The 24,263-nt window shown below is 43.3% G+C and overlaps 2 protein-coding genes across 2 annotated transcripts in view; one reads left to right on the top strand and one right to left on the bottom strand.

Moving 5' to 3' along the window:
* Positions 1 to 20,067, bottom strand: part of ZRANB1 (zinc finger RANBP2-type containing 1) — a 65,833-nt gene extending 45,766 nt beyond the window's left edge. Inside the window, exon 1 of the mRNA XM_032281968.1 lies at positions 20,017 to 20,067. The gene's annotated coding sequence lies outside the window, so the exon portion shown is untranslated. The remainder of the gene's footprint in view (positions 1 to 20,016) is intronic.
* LOC116553673 (translation initiation factor IF-2-like) lies at positions 19,631 to 24,048 on the top strand. Its single transcript, XM_032281131.1, has 3 exons — positions 19,631 to 19,780; positions 19,891 to 20,836; positions 24,010 to 24,048. The coding sequence occupies exons 1-2, from the start codon at positions 19,631 to 19,633 to the stop codon at positions 20,602 to 20,604; spliced, it is 864 nt and encodes a 287-aa protein (XP_032137022.1). The 3' UTR covers positions 20,605 to 20,836; positions 24,010 to 24,048.
* Positions 24,049 to 24,263: the final 215 nt, after the last annotated feature.

Below are 24,263 nucleotides of genomic sequence, written 5' to 3'. Positions count from 1 at the left end.
GCCTCAGACTCCCAAGTAGCTGGGACTACAGGCATATGCCACCACACCCAGCCAATTTTTGTATTTTTAGTAGAGACAGAGTTTCACCATGTTGGCCAGGCTGGTCTCAAATTCCTGACCTCAAGTGATCCACCTGCCTCTACGTCCCAAAGTGCTGGGATTATAGACATGAGCCACTATACCCAGCGCTCCCCCAAAAATGTTTTTAATCAGCCATGTGCAGTGGCCTGTGCATGTAGTTTCGACCACTCAGTAGGCCAAGAGAGGAGGACCATTTAAGCCCAGGAGTTGAAGGCTGCAGTGAGCTATGATTGTGTTACTGTACCTCAGTCGGGATGACAGAGTAAGACTGTCTTGAGGGAAAAAAAAAAAAATGGGTAATGATGTACAGTGTCCACTCTAAGAGAACCTGAAATGTTGCAGGAATGCTGTTTAGTAACTGCTAGCTAAAATTTATTGAAGAGCGGCTGAGTGTTCACGCCTATAATCCCAGCACAGGAGGCCTAGGTGGGTGGACTGCTTGAGTCCAAGAGTTTGAGACCAGCCTGGGCAACATGGCAAAACTCCCTCTTCAAAAAATACAAAAATTAGCCCAGGGTGGTGGCACATGCCTGTAGTCCCAGCTACTCAAGAGGCTGAGATAAGAGGATCACTTCAGCCCAGAGGGCTGAAGCGATAGTGAGCCATGAACACACTATTGCATTCAGAGACCTTGTCTCAAAAAGAGGAAAAGAAAAAATTCATTGAAGATTATCTGAGACAGCCATATCTACCTGTGGTAATTGGTAAATAGAATGGAAGAGTAAGGATAACATCAACTCAACTATGTGGGTTTTTTTTTTTTTACGATATTACTAAGAAACTAACAGAGTACACTTTTTCCAGATGTCAAAACATTCCAAAAAGTACATAAAATTATTTCCAAAGTAGCCAGCTCTAAAAGTTAACACTGTACCCTGAAATAAAACTTACTAAATATCACTTTAAGTGTTAAATATATTAATATAACCAAGTAAATTTAGTTTACAAATTTAACCATGCATGCAAAGCAGATTTGCAAATTCTATCCAAGGACTCAAACTTCAATTAATTGGTAAAATAAAACCACAGTAAAATCTACATTATCTGGTCCTTCTTTAAGGAGAACTGGACACAACTGCTACTCTTAAGACAAATATTCTTTGGATCAAGTGCAATACCAACAGTTCCCATCCTGTGGACCAAGGAGACCAGGAATCCATCTGTGCATCAAGCTCTGCCTGTAGAATGAATAATGTCTGTAAATATATCAACCATTTACTAGTATTAAATTTACTAGTACTAAATTCATAACTGTTTTTAATTATATATTTCCCAATTCAGATAATAATAAAAGTGTACAAGTATTATGGTGCATGTACTAATAATAGCAGGTGGAGGAAAGGGACCAGTAGTTGGAACACTTTCTATATTGCCACGTTGAATATTTACAAAGCATTACTAAACACTGTATAAGAATTATATCTATATTGAAGTGAATTCCTCAAAATTACAGCTATACTACAAACTTCCCCAACCACCTACTAAAAATCATAGAAAACTAAAGAAGTGAAATAGGGATCTGTCGGGGGGAAATAGGGGAGGGACGGGGGGGGCAGATGGGGAGAGATAGCATAGGGAGAAATGCCAGATATAGGTGATGGGGAGGAAGGCAGCAAATCATACTGCCATGTGTGTACCTATGCAACAATCTTGCATGTTCTTCACATGTACCCCACAACCTAAAATGCAATAAAAACAAAAAAGAATTGAAAAAAAAAAAGAAGTGAAATAATTCTCATTAAGAACAAACTCCAGAAACAAACTGAGATAAGCTCAATTGCTAGTAGTTTCAGATGATGAGAAGTTATACAAGGGAAGAACTAAAAGCAGCTTTAAGACATGCGTGGTGGCTCATGCCTGTAATCCCAGCATTTTGGAAGGCTGAGGTGCGCGGATTAAGAGGTCAAGAGATCAAGACCAGCCTGACCAACATGGTAAAACCTCATCTCTACTAAAAATACACACAAAAAATTAGCCAGGCATGGTGGTGCGCACCCATAATCCCAGCCTCTCAGGAGGCTGAAGCAGGAGAATCACTTGAACCCGGGAGGCAAAGGTTACAGTGAGCTGAGATTGTGCCACTGCACTCCAGCCTGGGTGACAGAGGGAGACTCTATCTCCCCCAAAAAAAAAAAAAAAAAAAAAAGGCAAAAAAGGCAGCCTTAAGGACTTTTATACAAATTTATACTTATTAGTATAAATATTTACTTACTGACATAAATCTGTGGAGATTTACAAATGCTCAGAGAGCACCTTAGGGGAATAAAGATAAAAGCTAAAACTAAAAATGGATATTTCAAGCATGCTAAATTTTCAGGCTTTTAAAATATTACAGAGCAATTCTGAATTATAAAATTTCTGTAAATAAAAAATTTTAAACTACTTAAGTCTCTTTTTTTTTTTTTTGAGACGGGAGTCTCACTGTTACCCAGGCTGGAGTGCAATGGCACGATCTTGGCTCACTGCAACCTCCACCTCCCAGGTTCAAGAAATTCTCCTGTCTCAGCCTCCGGAGTAGCTGGGACTACACTACAGGTACATACCACCACACCTGGCTAATTTTTGTATGTTTTTTAGTGGAGATGGGGTTTCATCATATTGGCCAGGCTGGTCTCAAACTCCTGACCTTGTGATCCACCTGCCTCGGCCTCCCCAAGTGCTGGGATTACAGGTATGAGCCATCACGCCTGGCCTAAACTACTAAAGTCTTAAGCCAAAAAAAAAAAAATCGTACAGAGTCATCTCCTCTTTTCTCATCAGTATATTCTATTCCTTCATCACTGTCTTCTTCACAATAATCAACAGGAAAAACAACTGGTCTAGGGCAGGATCATGAAGATGATATGGTAAACCCTTTATCTACAAATCTAACCTCATTTCAGTGCTCCAACAGGTTATCAAATCCTCATTAAACTCCTTATCTTCTTCTCACACCAAACTCCTATCTTGACTTCTCCGGTTTCCATTAACGGCACCATTAATACCTCTGCACCAGCAGAAAACTCAAGATCACCTTAAATTCTGCCTTCTTCCCACAGATTCTTCCTAGTGGTTTCTATCCAATTACTGTCTTCTCATTGCCATTGCCATCAATCCTTTTCCAGTTCAGGTCAGAACTACTATAAGCATCTTCCCTTTATAAATCCATCCAGCTGACTGATCCACAATTTTCTTTCTGAGGCTCTTCTCAGAAAGAGAAGTATGAACTCTCAACAACTTCCTGTCACAAACACACACCACAGGCTAACTCCCAAATATGCCACACATGCCCGACTCATGCATGTGCCACCACCTGCCAACAATATTCACATGAAGGTACTGCCTTAGATACAGAAGCACAACAGACACACTCATTTATAATGAATTCTACACATTCTTTAAGGCTCAGTTCCAGTCTCATCTTCATGAATTTTTCAGATCACTTCAAGTACACTCCAAGCAACCATACTTTTACTGACATTTGGCACTTTAACTATATTTTTCTCTTGGGGCTAGTTTTTGGAACACTAATTCATATATGTTTTTCCTATGTTACTCACTCCCTTCTTTTCCATCCCTCCCTTCAATTTTCAATCAAACAGCCAGGCTTTCAAAAACCCTGGCTCAGGGATTCCAGTGGCACAGAAGGTAGACCAGCACCTTGTGTTTAGTAAACCTAAGAACAGATCATGTTGAGAAAGAAGTGGACCTTATGAGTAATCTCAGAAGAAATTCTAGAGAGGATGGGATCAACTCCATGGGAGCAAACTGATCAGGTGGCAAGGCTTCAGTATAAAGTGTCTGCTAGGTATAAACTAGGTGCCAAGCCATAGGCACTAGGGCCCACAGTTGGTGGAAGAGCCACAGAACCTGAAGGAACCTTGTGGAGGGCAATGGAAGACAATACTATAACCAACACAGGCAAAATTTGAACCATATGACACCAAGCCTTACAATAACACAAGGAGAGGGGACCCCAAGGATGACTGAGGTTGAATTTCTTGCCAAAGAAGTAGAATTCAAATCAAGTTAAAGAAAGCAAATATGGTAAACATTTTTCTGAGTTTTCAGACTAAGATTCATGTTTGATACACTTGTTATGTGTTCCTTTATCCCTGACCATTTTATAAACGGAGCAAAACCCATTACATCCGTTTTTCCCTTGTTTTGTAACACACCAATTAGGTCCATACTTAAGTACAGCACTACATCAACAAATATCTAGAATATTACACAGCAAGTCATGACTTCTGCACCTTCCCATTCTAGCCCCATTAAAAATATATAACATGTAATTGAATCTACAAAATTATTAAACACTATTGCCTCTGCAACTTCAGCATTTGGAATAAAAAAACTCTTAGGCAAAATACAACAATCACTAAATTCTTTGTTAAATGGCTTAATCTGAAGCCCTCTAGTTCTATAATCCACAATTAAGCATACTGTCCTCGCATGGCTTCCAAGACATTCTCCTGGTTTTCCTCCAATCTCAACAGCTTTTCTTCCTCAATCTTGTTTGTTGACTTCGTTGTATTTCTGAATTAAAGAGCCAAGTGGGGCTGGGTGCAGTGGCTCACCCCTATAATCCCAGCACTTTGGGAGGCCAAGACAGGCGGATCACGAGGTCAGGCATTCAAAACCATCCTGGCCAACATGGTGAAACCCCATCTCTACTAAAAATACAAAAATTAGCCAGGCGTGGTGGCGCATGCCCAAAATCCCAGCTACTCAGGAGGCTGGGCCAGGAGAATCACCTGAACCCAGGAGGCAGAGGTTGCAGTGAGTCAAGACCGTGCCACTGCACTCCAGCCTGGACAACAAAACAAAACTCTGTCTCAAAAAAAAAAAAAAGAAAACAAATGAGCCAAGTGCCCCAAGCTCTGGTTCTCTTCTCTCTAACTACTTTAGGAATCTTAGTCAATCTCCGAGCTTTAAATATCATCTATATGGTGATAATTTACAAATTTGTATCTCCAAGCGGGATCTCTCCCCTAACTCCAGATTTGTAAAAAACCAGGATGCCCACCTGACACCTCAATTTGAATGTTTACCAAGTATCTCACACTTAACATGTCCAAAACTGAATTTCTATTTAGAATTTCTTATTTCTGAGCCACAGTTTTCTCATCTACAAATTGAAGGGATTAAACTACTAAAAGCCACAAAACTCTTCAATAAAATGTTTATTCCTTTCATCACTGCCCTGAAAGTCTACCACCCTACAACAGACTTGACGCCATGGCAACCCATAAGCTGATTATTCAAATCTTGCTATGAAAATGACATAAGTACAAAACTTTTGCAATCATTAAGTATCTTTTGAAAGTCCTAAATCTGTGTGAAATTGTATGTAAATAATCAATAATTGATTTCAAAACTGAGCTGCCATTCCTATAAAGAGGTCATTATTATCTATGGCATCTGTATCAAATGAGTAGATGTGAACTAAACATACTGTACACTTCCCAGGAATTTGTGGATAAGTTGGACAAAGTAAAATGAAGTTAAATAAGACCTGCCTGGGTAGCCTTGGCCTTATCAGCACTATGCCTTATGTGACTGAGGTAATTACCCTCTACAACTACAACTAACTTCATTCCAACCAAACCTAAGTTTTCAAAATGTAACAAATTTAAATGTTAAATTTTAATCTGTCATGGCTACATTAATTAGAAAAAAACTATAATAAGTTACACAATTCTAATGGTCTTGTTTTCTTTTAAACCACTAGATGATTAGTAATCCACTAACTAGAATGAAAGAAGATCTAGAAGACAAAAAGTTAACTTACATTGTGTCAAATCTAGCATGAAACAAATTAACACTCTGTTTTCATCTTGTCATCTCAGGAGGACTCTGTCTGCACACTTCGGTTCCTCAGTCATAACAAGAAAGTGAGGGGGAGTAATATAGATATGTCTTGAGCTTACGTAGAACCTATCTTAAAGCATAGTTCCTTTACACAGTTTGAGACATCCCAGGTCAATCATGGATGTACCTTAAATCACAATCCCAAACAAAACTAATGTTAACAGCCTAGGACAGTATTTACCAAAGGTTTACCATGTACTCAGAAATATGAAGAGATGTAACTAGACAAAACACTGTCCCTGTGCTCAGAAAACCTGCAATCTAATTGGATGAAAGACCGGTTTTCTTAAACATGTATGGAAATGGAACAATTTACTCCAAAAATGCACAACAACTCAGAATTTAAAAAATAACAAAACAAGTTTTGCAAGAACTATGAACACACTACTTCATCCAGAATTTAATTTCATTACCCTATCCATTCTCTGTTCACACAGTGAAGAGATCCACCCCAATTTACAAAGGGTCATTACCATATTTTAGCCCACTAAAGGCCATCTTTTTATCAAATTCTGTGTTATCTGTGTGACAGAGGAAGGAGAGATAGAAATCTGGAACTTTCAGATAATCAGCAAGTTATGATATGAAGAAAGGAAAAAGTTGCAAGAAGCAAGCAAAATCAAATAGATGAAATAGTCCAAGGTTGCCAGGCACAGTAGCTCATGAGGTCAGGAGAGCAAGACTGGCCTGGCCAACACAGTGAAACTCCGTCTCTACTAAAAGTACAAAAATTAGCTGGGTGTGGTGGGGGGCACCTGCAATCCCAGCTACTCAGGAGGCTGAGGCAGAAGAATTGCTTGAATCCAGGAGGCGGAGGCTGCAGTGAGCCGAGACTACACCACTGCACTCCAGCCTGGTGACAGAGAAAGACTCCATCTCAAAAAAAAAAAAAAGGAAAAAAAAATGTACTATACTCGTAAAATGTGAGTTTGAGCCCCTCTCCCTCTTATATCAGAAATACTAGCCAAATCCTTAGGACCCAAGCCTCTCATCTGAAAAAGAAATGGGGACAATAATGCCTTACCTATCTTTAAGTGGGGGTCTAAAACTGATTACTTCAAAACCCAAATCCTGTAATTAACATCACGAACGTCTGCCAGCTTAAAATAACATCAACTTAAGTTTCGTATGTCTCTACCTATCTATCTGAGATGGAATCTCGCTCTGTTACCCAGGCTGGAGTGCAGTGGGATGATCTTGGCTCACTGCAACCTCCACCTCCCGGGTTCAAGCAATTCTCCTGCCTCCCAAGTAGCTGGGACTACAGGCACGTGCCACCACATCCAGGTAATTTTTGTATTTTTGAAAGAGAGAAGGTTTCACTATGTTAGCCAGGCTGGTCTCAAACTCCTGACCTCGTGGTCCACCTGCCTCGGCCTCCCAAAGTGCTGGGATCACAGGCGTGAAACACCATGTCCAGCCTCCATTTTTATGAGTAAGAATCTGGGCCAGCCAAGCGTGGTGGCTCACGCCTGTAATCACAACACTTTGGGAAGCTGAGATGGGCAGATCACAAGGCCAGGAGTTTGAGACCAGCCTGACCAACCTTGTGAAAACCCATCTCTACTAAAAATACAAAAAAAAAATTAGCAAGGCATGGTGGCTCGCACCAGTAATCCCAGCTACTCAGGAGGCTGAGGCAGGAGAATCACCTGAACCCAGGAGGCAGAGGCTGCAGTGAGCCAAGATCGTGCCATTGCACTCCAGCCTAGGTGACAGAGCGAGACTGTCCAAAAAAAAAAAAAAAAGATACTGTGCCTTCAGGAGAGGTGAAATATCTCATCCAGGGTCACAAAGATAGGAATTGAACCTCAGTTCTAACGCCAGTGCCCTCAAGCTAATGCACCACAACCTTCCAGGATTATAAACGCATTGTCCAAGAATATCAGGTTAGAAAACAGACTAGCTGCCACTGACACTACCTCCTAAACAAGTACCAAAATGTCTGCTTCTCTCCAGACTCCCCTGCTATACCCTTATTCCAAGCCACCATTATTTGTCCCTTGGATTACTGCAGAGATTAAGTCATCTTGCGCTTCCACTCTATCCACCATCCCTACACAGAAAAAAATTAAAACTTCCCAAACTTACTGACAAATCATTTAAGTGACTTTCTTTCTGTTCCTTTTACAAGTCAAGATCATTCTCCCTTTAGGGGCTTTGTATTAGAAATCTCCTCTGCCTAGAATGTTGTTTCCCCAGATTTTCCACATGTCATTCTTGTCACTGAGATCTCAGTTTAAATGTAACCTCCTCACAAAGATTTTCTCTGACCACTCAGGCATTCTCCATCACATCACCCTACTTTAATTTTCTGCATAGCACTTATCACTATCTGATATTTCTTCTGCTTGTCTTTCCATACTAGAGTGTAAATATAACACAATTAGCAAAGACTTTGTCTTGTTCTCAGGTGTATCCCAACATCTAGTATGTGTGCTTTCTAACACACTTAATATTGAACAGGTTGTTCTTCCTCATCTGCATACTTCAGCTATACCACAGCCCTGTGGTTCCCTAAATATGACATATAATTTTCATGTCTCCATGCCTTCACTCATAACAGGATGCTTGCTACTCCTACTCCCCATTCTTTTTTTTTTTTTTTTTAATACCCCTGCAACAGGTGGGGAAGTGGAGGCCTCTGGTCCCAGAGAAGCTGGGTTCCTGCCCTCAGTCTCACACCCAGGCACGGCTGGGCTGTGACTGGAGGTCCCACATAGCTTTGCTTCAACCTGGTAAGTGCTGCCCAACCTGGCAAAGTCAGGAGACCCCAGGCCGAGGAACATCTGAGGTCACAAGAGCCAAATGGGAAGCAAGTACCCAAGTATCTGCCTCCCAGGTAGCTCTGACCCCAACCCCACTGCTGTCCTCATCGCTGAAGGCACCACCTCCTCCCTTGGGAAAGTATCCTGGAGCACCCTCCCTTGAGGTCTCGGGCCCACGACCAAGCCTGGTGTTTCCGGCAGTCCAACCCTAACTACCCCCAGCATTCCTTATCCCTCCGCCTGTCCAACTACCCCAGGGGGCCCCTGGGTTCCTTCCAGCAGCAGCCTGGTGTGTGGAAGTCAGAGTTCTGAGGTGAGTGTGATCTGTGTCCCCAGCTCAAGCCCTCACTAGCAGACCTGGACCTACGCCCCATTCTTCTCCAGTTTTATATACCTAGAAACCTGATACTCCTTCTTAAAGGACCAGCTCAAATGTTCCCACCTCTGTAAATCCTATCCTGACCAACCCCAATCTCACACTAAATAAATTTAATCCTTTTTCTCCCCCCGCTTTTTTTGAGACAGTCTTGCTCTATCACCCAGGCTGGAGTGCAGTGATGCGACCTCGGCTTACTGCAAACTCCACCTCCCTGGGTTCATGCAATTCTCATGTCTCAGCCTGTCAAGAAGCTGGGATTACAGGCATGTGCCACCACGCCCAGCTAATTTTTTGTTTTGAGTACAGATAGAGTTTCACCACGTTGGCCAGGCTGGTCTCGAACTTCTGGCCTCAAGTGATCCACCCGCCTCAGCCTCCTAAAGTGCTGGGCTTACAGGCGTAAGCCACCGTGCCTGGCCTTTAATCCCTTCTTTACCACTTCAAAACAAACTTCTAATAGTTCTTAGTTTAGTGGATTATGATTTGTTTCTAACATTCAACTGTGAAAAATTCATTATGTCCCTAAACAGTATCTGCATACAACAGCTGCTTACTAATCCTTTAGTCAATAAAAAGCAACTTAATATTCTGCTGGTATCAAAAGATAGGATTCCACAAAAAGTTTAGTTAGTTCTGAAAACTGAACTAGTTCTCTCTTAAAAATAAACTTTAGCGGACGGGCACGGTGGCTCATGCCTGTAACCCCAGCACTTTAGGAGGCCGAGGCAGGTGGATCACCTGAGGTCAGGAGTTCGAGACTAGCCTGACCAACATAGTGAAACCCCATCTCTACTAAAAATACCAAAAATTAGCCAGGTGTGGAGGCGGACACCTGTAATCCCAGCTACTCAGCAGGCTGAGGCAGAAAGTTCACTTGAACCCAGGAGGCAGAGGTTGCAGTAAGCCAAGATTGCGCCACTACACTCCAGCCTGGGCGACAAGAGCAAGACTCCGTCTCAAAAAAAATAAAAAATAAAAAAATAAACTTCAGCTCCATGAAATACCAAAAAGTGATGTAATTACCCACCACAAATAAAAGAGAAAAGGATTTAGAAGTAGTTTATTTAAAAATCACAGAAGTGATGTCTTCAGAATTCCACTCACAAGTGTGTTGTTGCAACTTATTCTGCAATACTGAGAGAACCTTTTCTTCTGTTGCAGAATAGAGATAATTTCTTCATATATCCAGGGAATGCTGCCTTGCAATAAATCAACTTACAGTTGAGAATAATTACAGTCATGGCCTGCATAACCATGTGTCAATCAAAGACAGACTGAATATATGACAGTGGTCCCATAAGATTATAATGAAGCTGAAAAATTCACCTCGTGACGTCAAAGCCAACATAATGTCATGGCACAACACATTACTCACATGTTTGCAGTGATGCTGGTGTAAACAAACCTACTATGCTGGCAGTCTAAATATGTGTAGCACATAAAATTATATAAAGTGCTGATCCTAAGTATGTTACTAGTTTGTTTGCTATATTTTTTATTGTTATTTTACAACATTACACCTACCTACTTTAAAAAAAAAAAAGTCTACTGTAAAGATGCCCAGGCAGGTCCTTCAGGAGGTCTCCCAGGAGAAGACACTGTTATCATAGATGATAGCTCTATGCATGTTATTGCCCCCTAAAGACTTTCCAGTGGGAGATGTACAGGTGGAAGACAGTGATACTGATGATCCTGACCCTGTGTAGGCCTAAGCTAATGTGTGTCCTAGTTTTTAACAAAAAGCTTAAAATAGAAAAAAACTTATAGAGTAAGGATATAAAGAAAATATTTTTGTGCAGCTATGTGATGTTTGTGTTTTAAGTGTTACTATAGAAGCCTAAAGATTTTTTAAAAATTAGAAATTTACAAAGTTAAAAAGTTACAACAAGCTAAGATTATTTTTGAAGAAAATTTTTAAATAAATTTAGTGTAAAGTGTTCACTGTAGTCTACAGTAGTGTACAGTAACGTCCTTGACACTCATTCACCACTCATTCACTCACTGAGTCACCTAGAGCAACTTCCAGTTCTGCAAACTCCATTCATGGTAAGTGCCCTATATAGGTGCACCATTTTTTAGCTTTTATACCATATTCTTACTGTGCTTTTTCTACATTTATTTATGTTTACACTCACAAATACTTACATTGTGTTAGAAAAACATGACAGTATTCAATACAGTAACATGCTATACAGGTTTATGGCCTAGGAACAAGAGGCTATACCCCATGGCCTACTGCATAGAAGGCTATACCATCTAGGTTTTGTCTAAGTAGACTCTATATGATGTTCACACAATGACAAAATCACCTAACAACGCATTGCTCAAAACATTTAAGCAACGCGTGACTGTGCACTGCTAAAGCTAAGTGCATTTCAACAAAGGCTGCAGGGACAATTAGCCACATGAAAAAAACTGAGTTGGACCTCCGCCTCACATTATACACAAAGCTTAACTCAAAATGATCAGAGACCTAAATTTGAGAGCTAAAACTAAGAAATCTATGTTTTCTATGTTTCATCTATGTTTCACTTAGATGAAAACATAAACTGTCATGATCCTGGGTTAGGCAAAAGCACAAGTGACAAAAGAAAACATAGATAACTGGACTTCATCAAATTTTAAAGCCTTTCGTGCTTCAAAGAACGCCACAAAGAAAATGAAAAGACAACCCACAGACAGAAAACATCTACAAATATAGGTAAGGGAATTGCATCCAGAATACATAAAGAACTCTTGTAAAAAATCACCAACAAAAAGACAACTCAAATGAAAAATGGGCAAAAGACTGAAATAAACATTTCTCTAAACAAGATATGCAAATGGCCAATAAGCATATGAAAAGATGCTCAACATCATTAGTCATTAGAGAAATGCAAATAAAAACTAGGAGATGCTGTCCCACTAGAATGGCAATTCAAAAAAAAAAAAAAAACAGACAACAAGTGTTGATTAGGATGTAGATAATGGGAACATACATTGATGGAGATGGAACTTACACTGCTGACAGAAATGTAAAATGCGCCGGGCGCTGCGGCTCACGCCTGTAATCCCAGCACTTTGGGAAGCCGAGGCAGGTGGATCCCTTGAGGTCAGCAGTTCAAGACTAGCCCTGCCAAAATGGCGAAGTCCTGTCTCTACTAAAAAAAAATACAACTTAAAAATACAAAAATTAGCCGGGCATGGTAGCATGCGCCTGTAGTCCCAGCTACTTAGGAAGCTGAGACATGAGAATTGCCTCAACCTGGGAAGCTGAGGTTGCAGTGAGCTGAGATCACGCCATTGTTTGTTTCTAGATAAAGTGAGGCTCTGTCTCAAAAAAAAAAAAAAAAAAAAAAATGTAAAATGATGCAACCACTCTGAAAAACAGGCAGAAAGTTCCTCAAAGGTTAAACATAATTAGCGTATGACCCAGCAATTCCATCTGCAGAGCTATACCTAAGAGAACTGAAAACTTATACCCACACAAAAAAACTTGTACACAAATGTTCACAGCAGCATAATTCATAATACCCCAAAAGTGGAAATAATCTAAATGTCCATCAATCAATGAATGGATAAACAAAATGTTGTATATACATACAATGGAATATTAGCCAGCCATAAAAAGGAATACAGTATTGGCCAGGCACAGTGGCTCACACCTCTAATCCCAGCACTTTGGGAGGCCAGGGCGCATGGATCATTGGGTCAGGAGATCAAGATCTTCTTGGCTAACAAGGTAAAACCCTGTCTCTTTTAAAAACACAACAAATTAGCTGGGTGTGCTGATGCACTACTCCGGAGGCTGAAGCAGGAGAATCGCCCGAACCTGGGAAGCAGAGGTTGCAGTGAGCCAAGAAAGCACCACTGCACTCCAGCCTGGGCCACAGAGCAAGACTCTGTCACAAAAAAAAGGAATAAAGTATTGACACATGCCACAAAAACCTTGAAAACATTCTAAGTGAAAAAAGCCAGACACAAATAGTCAAGTCATATATTGTATAATTCCATTTATGACATATCCAGAATAGGCAAATCTAGAAAGACAAAGTAGATTAGTGGTTGCCAGGAGCTAGGGCAAGGGGGAAATGGCTGCTTATTGAGTACAGAGTTTCTTTTTGGGGTCATGAAAATATTCCAGGATTATATAGTGGTTGATGATGGCTACACAACTCTGTTAAGTACACTAAAAACGACTGAATTATACTTTAAAGAGGTGAATTTTATGGTATATTAAATATATCTCAATGAAGCTAATTTTTTTTAGAAAAAATTGGAAAGACATGCAACTGATTCCAATGAATATCTTACACATTCAAATATTTTTTATTTATATGAATTAACACCACCCACATTACGGCCAGGCACAGTGGCTCAAGCCTGCAGTCCCAGCACTTTGGGGGGCCAAGGCAGGCAAATCTCTTGAACTCAGGAGTTTGAGACCAGCCTGCGTAATATACCAAGATCCCACCACCTACATTAAAAACTGACTTGACAAAGGATGAAAAACCAAAACTGTGGTGTGTTAGTTCAGAAGTGAGACAGTTTGCCCTCATATATGAACAAAAATTCTTTTTTTTTTAAGAGACAGGGTCTTGCTATGTTGCACAGTGATACGATTTGGCTCTGTGTACTCACCCAAATCTCCCATTATAATACCCACGTGTCAAGGGAGGGACCTGGTGGGAAGTGACTGGATCATGGGGGTGGTTTCCCCTATGCTGTTCTTGTGATACTGAGTGAGTTCTCAGGAGATCTGATATTTAACAGTGCGGCACTTCCTCCTCTAACTTTTTCTCTCCTTCTGCCTTGTGAAGAAGGTGCTTGCTTTTTCCCTTTGCCTTCCACCATGATTATAAATTTCAAGAAGCCCCCCCAGCCATGAGAAACTGTGAGTCAATTAAATCTCTTTTCTTTATAAATTGCCAATCTCAGTGTGTTCTCCCCCCGCCCCGCCACCCCCCAAGACAGGCTGGAGTGCAGTGGCACAATCTCAGCTCACTGTAACCTCCACCTCCAGCGTTCATGCAATTCTCCTACCTCAGCCTCCCAACAAGCTGGGATTACAGGCATGCGCCACTATGCCCCGCTAATCTTTTGGGATTTTTAGTAGGGACAGGGTTTCAACATGTTGGCAGGCTGCTCTCAGAACCCCTGACCTTGTGATCCACCTGCCTCGGCCTCCCAAAGCCCAAAGTGCTGAGATTACAGCCATGAGCCACTTCACAAGGCGTCAGGTAGTTCTCTTTTTTTTTCCAGACAGAGTCTCGTTCTGTTGCCCAGGATGGAGTGCAGTGACATAATCGCAGCTCACTGCAACCTCTGCCCCCCAGGTTCAAGCAAGTCTCCTGCCTCAGCCTCCTGAGTAGCTGGGACTACAAGCACACGCCACCATGCCCAGCTAATTTCTGTATTTTTGGTAGAGATGGGGTTTCACCGTGTTGGCCAGACTGGTCTTGAACTCCCGAACTCATGATCCACCCACCTCAGCCTACCAAAGTGCTGGGATTACAGGCGTGAGCCAATGCGCCCACCATAAGTTCTTTACTGCAGGGTGAAAATGAACTAATACATCCAGGCTGGACTCAAATTCCTGGGATCAAATGATCCTCCCACCTCAGCCTCCCAAATAGCTGGAATTACAGGCACATGCCACCACGCCCAGGTAGCAGTTTATTTTCTTCATTACTAAAAAAAATTAGGGCCAGGAGCAGTAGCTCACCACAGCTAAATACAAAAATTAGCCAGACGTGGCAGCACACATCTGTAGTCTCAGCTACTGGGGAGGCTGAGGTGGGAGGATAGCTTTGAGCCTGGAAAGTCAAGGCTGTAGTGAGTTGTGATCATGTCATGCACTCCAGCCTGGGAAACAGAGTAAGACTCTATTAAAAAAATCTAATCTGGGGGACAATGGCTCATGCCTATTGGGAGGCCAAAGCAAGAGGACTAGTTGAGCCCAGGAATTCAACACCCACCTGGGCAATATAGGGAGACCTCGTCTCTACAAAAAAAAATTTTCTAAAGCCAGGCTTAACAGTACACACCTATAGTTACAGCTACTTGGGAGGCAAAGGTGGGAGGACAGCTTGGTGAGCCTTGATTGTGCCACTGCACTCCAGCCTGGGAGACAGACCAAGACCCTGTCTCAAAAAAAAATTATAATTTAATTCACTAAGCAACAGAAAAAAATATCAACTTTATGCTCAATTTACCTGGCCAACTCCATTTTAGAATTCAGACTTATGGCTCCTATCAAAAACTTCATGTTAACCAAAATACCACCCTTCCAAAAAGCAAAGAATGCTTACTGATCCAGATTTTTCAAGTGTAAGTCTGTGAAAATGCATTTTACAAATGTAGTAGCCTAAGTAAAAATGCCTAGTATTTCTGAAAAGTTTATTAACAGTCATTTTAACTTCAACGGTGCTAAAAGGTTACTGACACTTGAAAAAAAATAGTTTTTATATGCTTTCTAAAAATCAGTCAATTTCAAGGGGAAAAATATTTTACTGAACTGGAGAGAGGGGACAAGTTTCCACATAGATGCAGTAGGCTAAGTCAAGATGGTTTAGTGCCAAGAGACTGTGTACCAATAGAATGGCATACCTCCACTCACACAAGAGAGACACACACCTATATTCCAAATGCATCAGCATTCAACTGTGTACTACATAATTACATGTATTACCCTTGATATACAAAAGTTCTGTGTACCAGCTTACTTTTCATCCAAGACTGTTGACAGGTAGTAGTAGTGAATCACATATTCTCCTGTCTCATCTGCCTTACGATCAGTGACATGCGCTGCCAACATCTCAGGTTAAGAATACAAACTGAGGCTACAGATTTTCTGCTTCCCATGATGCTAAATGCTACCTCCACACAATATGAAATGGCCAAACTCAGCATCCAAGTAACTGCCCCAACCCAAATCTGAGGTAAACCACAGAAACATGATATTTTTGCTTGAATGATATGACATAATTACTATCAAAATGCTGAACACCCTTTACAGGCAAAGTATGCTGACAAATACAAACCAAATTTTTTTTAAAAGACTGAGTCTCACTCTGTCACCCAGGTTGCAGAGCAGTGGCACAATCTAGAATCATTGCATCCTCTGCTTCCTGGGTTCAAGTGATTCTTCTGCCTCAGCCTCCCAAGTCGCTGGGATTACAGGCGCCTGCCTAAACACCCAGCTAATTTTTGTATTTTGTATTTTCACCATATTGGCCAGGATGGTCTCCTGACCTCATGATCCACCTGCCTTGGCCTCCAAAAGTGCTGGGATTACAGGCATAAGCCACCGCACCTGGCCACTAACCAGAGTTTTTAGGAGACAGGCATAATTTCAAATATTGGTCTCATAAACCATCAAATGCCCAGAACACCAATAATTACTACAGTACAAACTGCATATCCTAGAATACCTCAATAACCAAAAATACTTTGTCAGACAATGTATCCATATTTACAGTGCTGAATATATGGTCTACATAGATAAATACAGCGTATAGAATTATTCCCATTTGGCAGAGGTCTTAAAAATCTAGCTGGAGGCCAGGCACGGTGGCTCACGCCTGTAATCCCAGCACTCTGGAAGACAGAGGCAGGCAGGTCACCAGAGGTCGGGAGTTCGAGACCAGCCTGACCAACATCGAGAAACCCTGTCTCTACTAAACATACAAAATTAGCCAGATGTGGTGGTGTGTGCCTGTAATCCCAGCTACCCAGGAAGCTGAGGCAAAAAAAAAAAATCACTTGAACCTGGAAGACAGAGGTTGCAGTGAGCTGAGATTGTGCCTGAACTCCAGCCTGGGCAACAAGAGCTAAATTCCGTTTCCAAAAAAAAAAAAAAAAAAAAAAAAAATGAAATCTAGTTGGGAAGCAAAATAGAAACATTAAAAGATAAACTGAAATCCAGGCTAGCATATTCTAAGAAAAGAAAGTCTCACACAGGAGAAGACTGAATAGATCTCTTGGGTTAAAGTCGTCAAAAAAAGCTTCCCCAGAGACAGGACCTCTCTGGGCTCAGAATAGAGTCTCCATTAATACAAGCAGAAGAGGATTTCAAACAGAAAGAATGGCATAAAGAAAGGCCAAGAGGAGGGACTTCACAGGAACAACAAGAAGTTAGTGTGGCTAAAATTAAGGATTCACAAAGAAATTAGAGTTAGTACTGGAGAATGGACCAGGGCCAGACTCCAGAGAAACTGGACCACCACACCAGGAAGCTTGAATTTTATTTTGCCTGTATGAAGGAGTTTTCTCTAAGTCTTTATGTTGTGATGCGAGGAGGGAAGAGTGTTCAAATGTGGAAGATATTATTACCCAAAGCATAAGTAGAGCACAAACATTCCAAATCGAGTACCAAATCAATGAAATCAATGAGAGAATAAGTATTCAAAGCCCAGACACAAGAGAGTATTATGAGAAGGGAAGAGGGAAGCAGCAATGCCCAAATAATAAAACTGAACCAAATTAGGCCAGGCACGGTGACTCATGCCTGTAATCCCAGCACTTTGGGAAGTTGTCTGAGGTCAGGAGTTCAAGACCAGCCCAGCCAACATGGTGAACCCCTGTCTCTACTAAAAATACAAAAATTAACAGGGCATAGTGGCATGCACCTGTAATCCCAGCAGCTATTCCAGAGACTGAGGCAGAAGAATCACTTGAACCCAGGAGGTGGGGAGGTTGCAGTGAGCCGAGATCGTGCCAAGGCACTCCAGCCTGGACAACAGAGTGAGACTAGACCTCTGCCTCTGAGATTCAAGAGATTCTCTTGTCTCAGCCTCCCAAGTAGCTGGGATTACAGACACATGCCACCATGCCCAGCTAACTCTTTTGTAGTTTCAGTAGCGATGGGGTTTCACCATATTGGCCAGGCTGGTCTTGAACTCCTGACTGCAGGTGATCCACCCCCATCAGCCTCCCAAAGTGCTAGGATTGCAGGCATGAGCCACTGGGCCGGCCAGTGGTCTACTTTTGTAATTCCCATTTAAAGTTTACATTTATAATAAAGCACATGCGCTCTCACTGTATCAATTACACATATTAAGCAATTTGCCTCAAATATCATACAACTGGATCATGAGTTCCAAAACTATGTTAATCCTCAGACTTTAAATGTGACATGCCATAACCCCATCCGTGTACAGATATGGATTAAAGCCATGAGCTTAAAATATATTACCATGAATGAGTTCACCACACTAACCCAAGCACATTTCAAGAGTAAATAAATGAGTGTCCCAATACTCTGAGGCATTAATAAAAGGTGTTGAAACAGCAACAGAAATAAAATCTCTCATGACATTCAAATAACATCCTCCTCAAAAGAGCAAATGTGTCATTACTGTTTTACTACCTCGTAAACCCCCAACAGCCCAATAAAAATAATGTTATGAAATCTTAGTATAAAAAGACTGCCTATCTTTAGAACCAAAAGTCAAGACAAATTCTAAGCTTCCTTAGAAATTTTAGAAAATTATCTCATTTAATTCAAAATAATAACAAGGAGACAAGATCCAGCTTTATTTTCCCCATAGTTCAGATGAGTTTCCCAAGACCCTTGGCACAAGCCAAGATCAAAATTCCTTGTGGTTTCCCCTGGCTTATGGTTTGCACACTGAGTCATCCATGTTTGATCAAAACAGGGGTACTGCTGGAGGTTGCACAAGTGACAAAGAAGTTAAAACACACAGGTAAAGAAATCACTCATTATATAACATGTCCCAGAGTTAAAGATTTCTCTCAGGCCAGGCACGGTGGCTCACGCCTGCAATCCCAACACTTTGGGAGGCCAAGGCAGGCGGATCACCTAAGGTCGGGAGTTCGAGACCAGCCTGACAAACATAGAGAAACCCCGCCTGTACTAAAAATACAAAATTAGCTGAGCAGTGTGGCGCAATGCCTGTAATCCCAGCTACTCAGGAGACTGAGGCAGGAGAATTGCTTGAACCTGGGAAGGCGGAGGTTGCCAGCCTGGGTAACAAGAGCGAAACTCCGTCTCAAAAAAAAAAAAAAAAAAAAAAAAAAGATTTTTCTCCAATTGTGTTCTAAATCAGTATCTCTATACATTAGATCAATAACATCATCATAAACATGGTGAAACCAAAATATTGGTAAAGATGGGACAGCACTTAAACTGATAGTCTACGGAGTTACAGAAAAGGAGAATCAGTTGACTGAAATACACAACGCTCAGCAAGAGAGTTTCAAAACACCAGTGTATCTCAAAGATAATGGGCCGGTTCAAACTTCCAGGCTTAACCTAAACTGCCCGTCTCTTGCGCTAAATGCCAGCATTCACTACAGTTCTTTTGTCTGTGAAATGACCCGCACCAAACCACAGCAGAGAAAATAACAGATCTTGCACTGAACACTCCTTACTGCGGGCAGGAGGGGTAGATGAACCTTTCCACTAGGTCCAGTTCCTCCTCCCACCGCTCTGTCGTCCCCCGCCTTATTTTCCTAGAAATGGCAACTGAAGGCCACCACAGGAGATGGAAAGGAAGCGGCCGAGGAACCAAAATACAAGTTTGAAGACCAGCACCAACTTGTGGCGATGGACCCGAGTGTTTACGGCCTACTGCGGAGTGGGAGCGAAACCCCACTCGCCGACCGGTCTCGGGCAGGAAAAGAAGTTGTGGGGAAATCTGGCGGAAGAGCGGCGGCGGGGCCGGCACAGCGTCCAGCCGCGGGAGGCCGGCGATCGGTAAACAAGCTGGGCGGACCCGCCCTCCCACAGCCCCCGGGCAGTCCCCGCACCCGGAGCGCCCAAGATAGAAGCGCCGGCAGCAGCGACCCGGGCCCCTGCCCTCCCAGCGCCGGCGACGCGGCCGCCCCCGGGGTGCCGGGCGGGCGGCCCGGGAGGCCCGGCGACCTGGGAGCCGCCTGGGAGCAAGGGGCCAGGCAGGCCGCGGCGGGGCGCCCCCCCGGGGGCCCGGTTACCTGGCGGCGGCGGCTCCTCCTCCAGCTCCTGCTCCTCCTTCCCGTCCGACGGGCGCTCGGCGGCGGCGGCGGCGGCGGCGGCGGCGGCGGCGGCAGCGACTCCCCGCGCAGCCCGCGGCGATGAGTCGAGCCCGGCCCCTCTCCGCCTCCCTCCTCGCCGCCGCCCGCCCCGCTGCTGCCGCCTCCGCCCTCTCTCCTCAGTCAGGACATGGTCTCCGCGGGCCTGCGCGCGGCTCCCGGCTGCCGGAGGCGGGGGGAGAGGAGCAGAAAGGGGACGCTGAGGCTTGGGAGCCCCGGGGGGCGGGGGCAGCGAGGTACTGGGGGCGGCCGCGGGCGCTGCGGACCCCTAATGGCGGCGGCCGAGGGACCCGGAGCCAAATAAACCCCGCGGCGAACGGCACAACGTCAAGGGCAGACCCCGCCGCTCGCCGCTCTGTCATTGGCCCTGAGGCCGCCGGCTGCGCAGCCAATGGGCGGCCGCCTCTTTCCGGGCGTAGGGGCGGGTCGAGACTGGGTGACGTCAGCCGGCACGTTGCCCCGATTGTGAGTCGGCGGCCTGCTCCCCTCCGCGGCCACCTACGGTCCTAAGGGTGCCGGACCACGGCGGGGTGCCCATCGCTTGGGGTCGTGGACTGACGGCGGCCCAGAGGGCGTCCTCGGGCGGTGTCTGGATATGCGCTTTGCCTCTTCTCTGCGACAGATGCGCCAAGTCAACCCCCAGGCCTCAGGTCTCCTAAGTGATCTACGTTTAACTCAGATGCTGCTTTACTTTTTCTTAAGGAGTTTGAAGCTCTTGATTCCAGGGAAGACAACGGTCTAGGTGCTTTGCGATGGTTTGATATTTTAAATCTATGTTTTGCAGTGTCCGATTTTTACCCCTCCCTTTGCGGGGGCTATCCGTGTATATGGGTTGTGTGTGTGTATTTCTCATTGCTCTCTGCATGGTACGAGTGTGCGTACGTAGAAAGATATGCGAAGAAAAGTCATGGAGACCTTGCCTCGCTGTCATCTACGACTCCCTGGCTCTAGTCTTGGGAAAATCCAACCTTCTTATGGCTGCCTTTTCTGTAAGTTAGAAATAAGCCGTTCCTAATAAGCCTTATTTCTATTAATAAGGCTTACCTATTTTCAGGCAGAGGATAAATTACAGCTATGGAAAAGATACTGCTTAGGACAATCCCCTGGGACCAAGTTCGAAACAGAATGTGTATTTCTTTCTTTTTGAACTATAAAAATAAGCAAATAACCAAAATAAGCCAGCCATGTGTTCAAACCTAATGAGTATGTGAAATTTTTCTAGCTAGAGGGACTTTACCTTGCAGCTTTCATACTTTAAATTTTGTGAGGAAAAGAAATAATGTGAAGGATCATAAAAGCCAGAAACTCTTTAAGAGTTGTAAATTTAAAAGTTGTCTGTTAGAGAAAACCTATACTACTGCCTGCCAAATGGCATTTAGCTGTTAGATACCTCAGGTCCTGTCATTATACAGAGTTTCATCAGATTTTTAAAATTTAAATGGGACTTCATTTGGTAAAGCTATTCATGGTGTTCTGACTTTCTCTTTGCATAAATATTGGTCAAGGATGTGTGTACAGCTTCACTATGGCCAGCAAAGAATAATGCTGTTTCCTATGTAGTTTCCCCTCTCCAACAATGTATTTTATTGGCGTTTTTTATTCTCAAAGCGGATTCTATAATGTAGAGATTTTCGACAATCCTCATCTGCCCAGAGCAACATTATTTATTCAAGGACTTGTCCATAAATTGAGTTTAGACAGCAAGTCTTTTGCCTGCAAAACTTTACATTCTCAAACATGTAATTAACACAATTGTAGATCAGATCAAACACCATGTTACTATCTTAAGAACAATAGTTCAACCAACATTTCAACTTTGAAAATATTTTCTTTAAGAGCTCCTGAATTCCTCCAACTTCCCCTTCCTGAATCAAGACTGCAGAGCCTCTCAGTTACAAGCTAACAAGAATCACAGAATTAGGTGTTTTTGTTTCACTTGAGTTGTAGTTTGTTTTGGTAAGGAAATCGGATATCACTTGGGCAAAGTTTATTAACTCTTTCCTCCTTTGAGTAAGTAGTGAATGTCATGTACCAATGAATAAGAAGCCCACAGAGATAAGACACATCTTAGTGAGGAAACTACAGCATAGAGAAAAAAAGTAAGACAGAAACAACTGAAATTACGTCCGGTCGTGGTGGATCACACTTGTAATCCCAGCACTTTGGGAGGCCAAGGCGGGTCGATTGCCTGAAGTCAGGAGTTCGAGACCAACTGGACCAATGTGGTGAAATCCCATCTCTATTAAATATAAAAAATTAGCTAGTGGTGGTGCATGCCTGTAATCTCAGCTACTTGGGAGGCTAAGGCAGGAGAATCTCTTGAACTCTGGAATCGGAGGTTGCAGTGAGCTGAGATTGTGCCATTACACTCCAGTCTGAGCAACAAGAACAAAACTCCATCTCAAAAAAAAAAAAAGAAAGAAAGAAAGACCTGTAATTATAAGGTAAGGTAGAATGTGCTAAGTAAATTCAAGTAAAAATTATCTCATAATTAAGAAGAAGAGCAAATCAAAAATGACTCCGTGTTAAAGCCAAAAAGACATTTGCCATCAGTCCAGTGATTTAGCCTTGGCTACGCATTAGTACCACCTGAGAAGCTTTTAAAAAATGTAAAGATAGGCCAGGCACAGTGGCTCACACCTGTAATCCCCGCACTTTGGGAAGCCAAGACAGGTGGATCACCTGAGATCAGGAGTTTGGAGACCAGCTTGGCCAACATGGTGAAACCCCGTTTCTACTAAAAAAAACAAAAATTAGCTGGGCGTGATGGCGTGCGCCTGTGGTCCCTGCTACTCGGAGGCTGAGGCAGGAGAATTGCTTGAGTCCAGGAGGCGGAGGTTGCAGTGAGCCAGGATGGCAGTACTGCACTACACCCTGGGCAACAGAGCAGGACCCTGTCTCAAAAAAAAACAGGACTTTTATAGTGAAGTGTAGAGACTGTATAGTTTTGTTGATAGTTTGTTCTAGCTTTCAGTTGTTCCCAAACTACTTGTAGAGGATATAATTCCATTTTGCAATTTTTTTTTTTTTCTTTTTTTTTGGGACGGAGTTTTGCTCTTGTTACCCAGGCTGGAGTGCAATGGCGCGATCTCGGCTCACTGCAACCTCCGCCTCCTGGGTTCAGGCAATTCTCCTGCCTCAGCCTCCTGAGTAGCTGGGATTACAGGCACGCGCCACCGTGCCCAGCTAATTTTTTTGCATTTTTAGTAGAGACGGGGTTTCACCGTGCTGACCAGGATGGTCTCGATCTCTTGACCTCGTGATCCACCCGCCTCGGCCTCCCAAAGTGCTGGGATTACAGGCTTGAGCCACCGCGTTTTGAATGCAAAATTGTAGATCTGTAGTTCCATTAACAGTAGAAAGCCATAAAGAGGTTTTGAGCAGGAAGGTGCCAGTATTGGAGCTACCCACCTTTACCGGGAATGTCTGTGGGACAAACGGAGGCAGAAGTAGAAATAGGGAGCCAGGCGCTGTGGCTCACACCTGTAATCCCAACACTTTGGGAGGCTGAGGTGGGCAGATAACGAGGTCAGGAGATCCAGCCCATCCTGGCCAACATGGTGAAACCCTATCTCTACTAATAAAGTTCAAAAAAATTAGCAGGGCGTGGTGGTGCACACCTGTAGTCCCAGCTACTCAGGAGGCTAAGGCAGGAGAATTGCTTGAACCCAGGAGGCAGAGATTGCAGTGAGAGGAGAATGCGTCATTGCACTACAGCCTGGGCAACAGTGCAAGACTCGGTCTAAAAAAAAAAAAAAAAGAAGTAGAAATAGGGGCAGAGAAGAGACAAGGACCTAAAACCAAAGTAGTGGTGGGAATGGAAAGGAGGGGCAGGAGTGAAATGGGGGACAGTGGAATCCTCAGGATTTGCCAGTGACTAACTCTGGGGCAGAAGAACGTCAGAGAATGGGCCAGGAGCAGTGGCTCATGCCTGTAATCCCAGAACTTTGGAAGACCAAGGTGGAAGGTCATTTGAAGCCAGGAATTTGAGACCAACCTGGGCAACATAGTGAGACCCCATTGCTACAAAAAAAAAAAAAAAAATGTTTAACTAGCCAGGCCCAGTGGCTTACACCTGTTGTCACAGCTACTCAGGAGACTGAGGAGGGAGAATTGCTTGAGCCCAGGAGTTCAAGCATGCAGTGAGCTATGATGATGCCACTGCACTC

The sequence above is a fragment of the Sapajus apella genome, unplaced genomic scaffold (genome assembly GCF_009761245.1).
Source record: "Sapajus apella isolate SASKATOON/1434 unplaced genomic scaffold, GSC_monkey_1.0 scaffold13, whole genome shotgun sequence".
NCBI classification, from domain to species: domain Eukaryota; kingdom Metazoa; phylum Chordata; class Mammalia; order Primates; family Cebidae; genus Sapajus; species Sapajus apella.
This window is presented reverse-complemented; position numbering and strand designations above follow the sequence as displayed.

Excerpts from the sequence above, each read along its gene's own strand:
- LOC116553673 (XM_032281131.1), top strand. The coding sequence starts at position 19,631 with ATGGACCCGAGTGTTTACGGCCTACTGCGGAGTGGGAGCGAAACCCCA. Across the intron at positions 19,781-19,890 it reads CCGCGGGAGGCCGGCGATCG|CGCCGGCGACGCGGCCGCCC; the intron begins GTAAACAAGCTG and ends CTGCCCTCCCAG.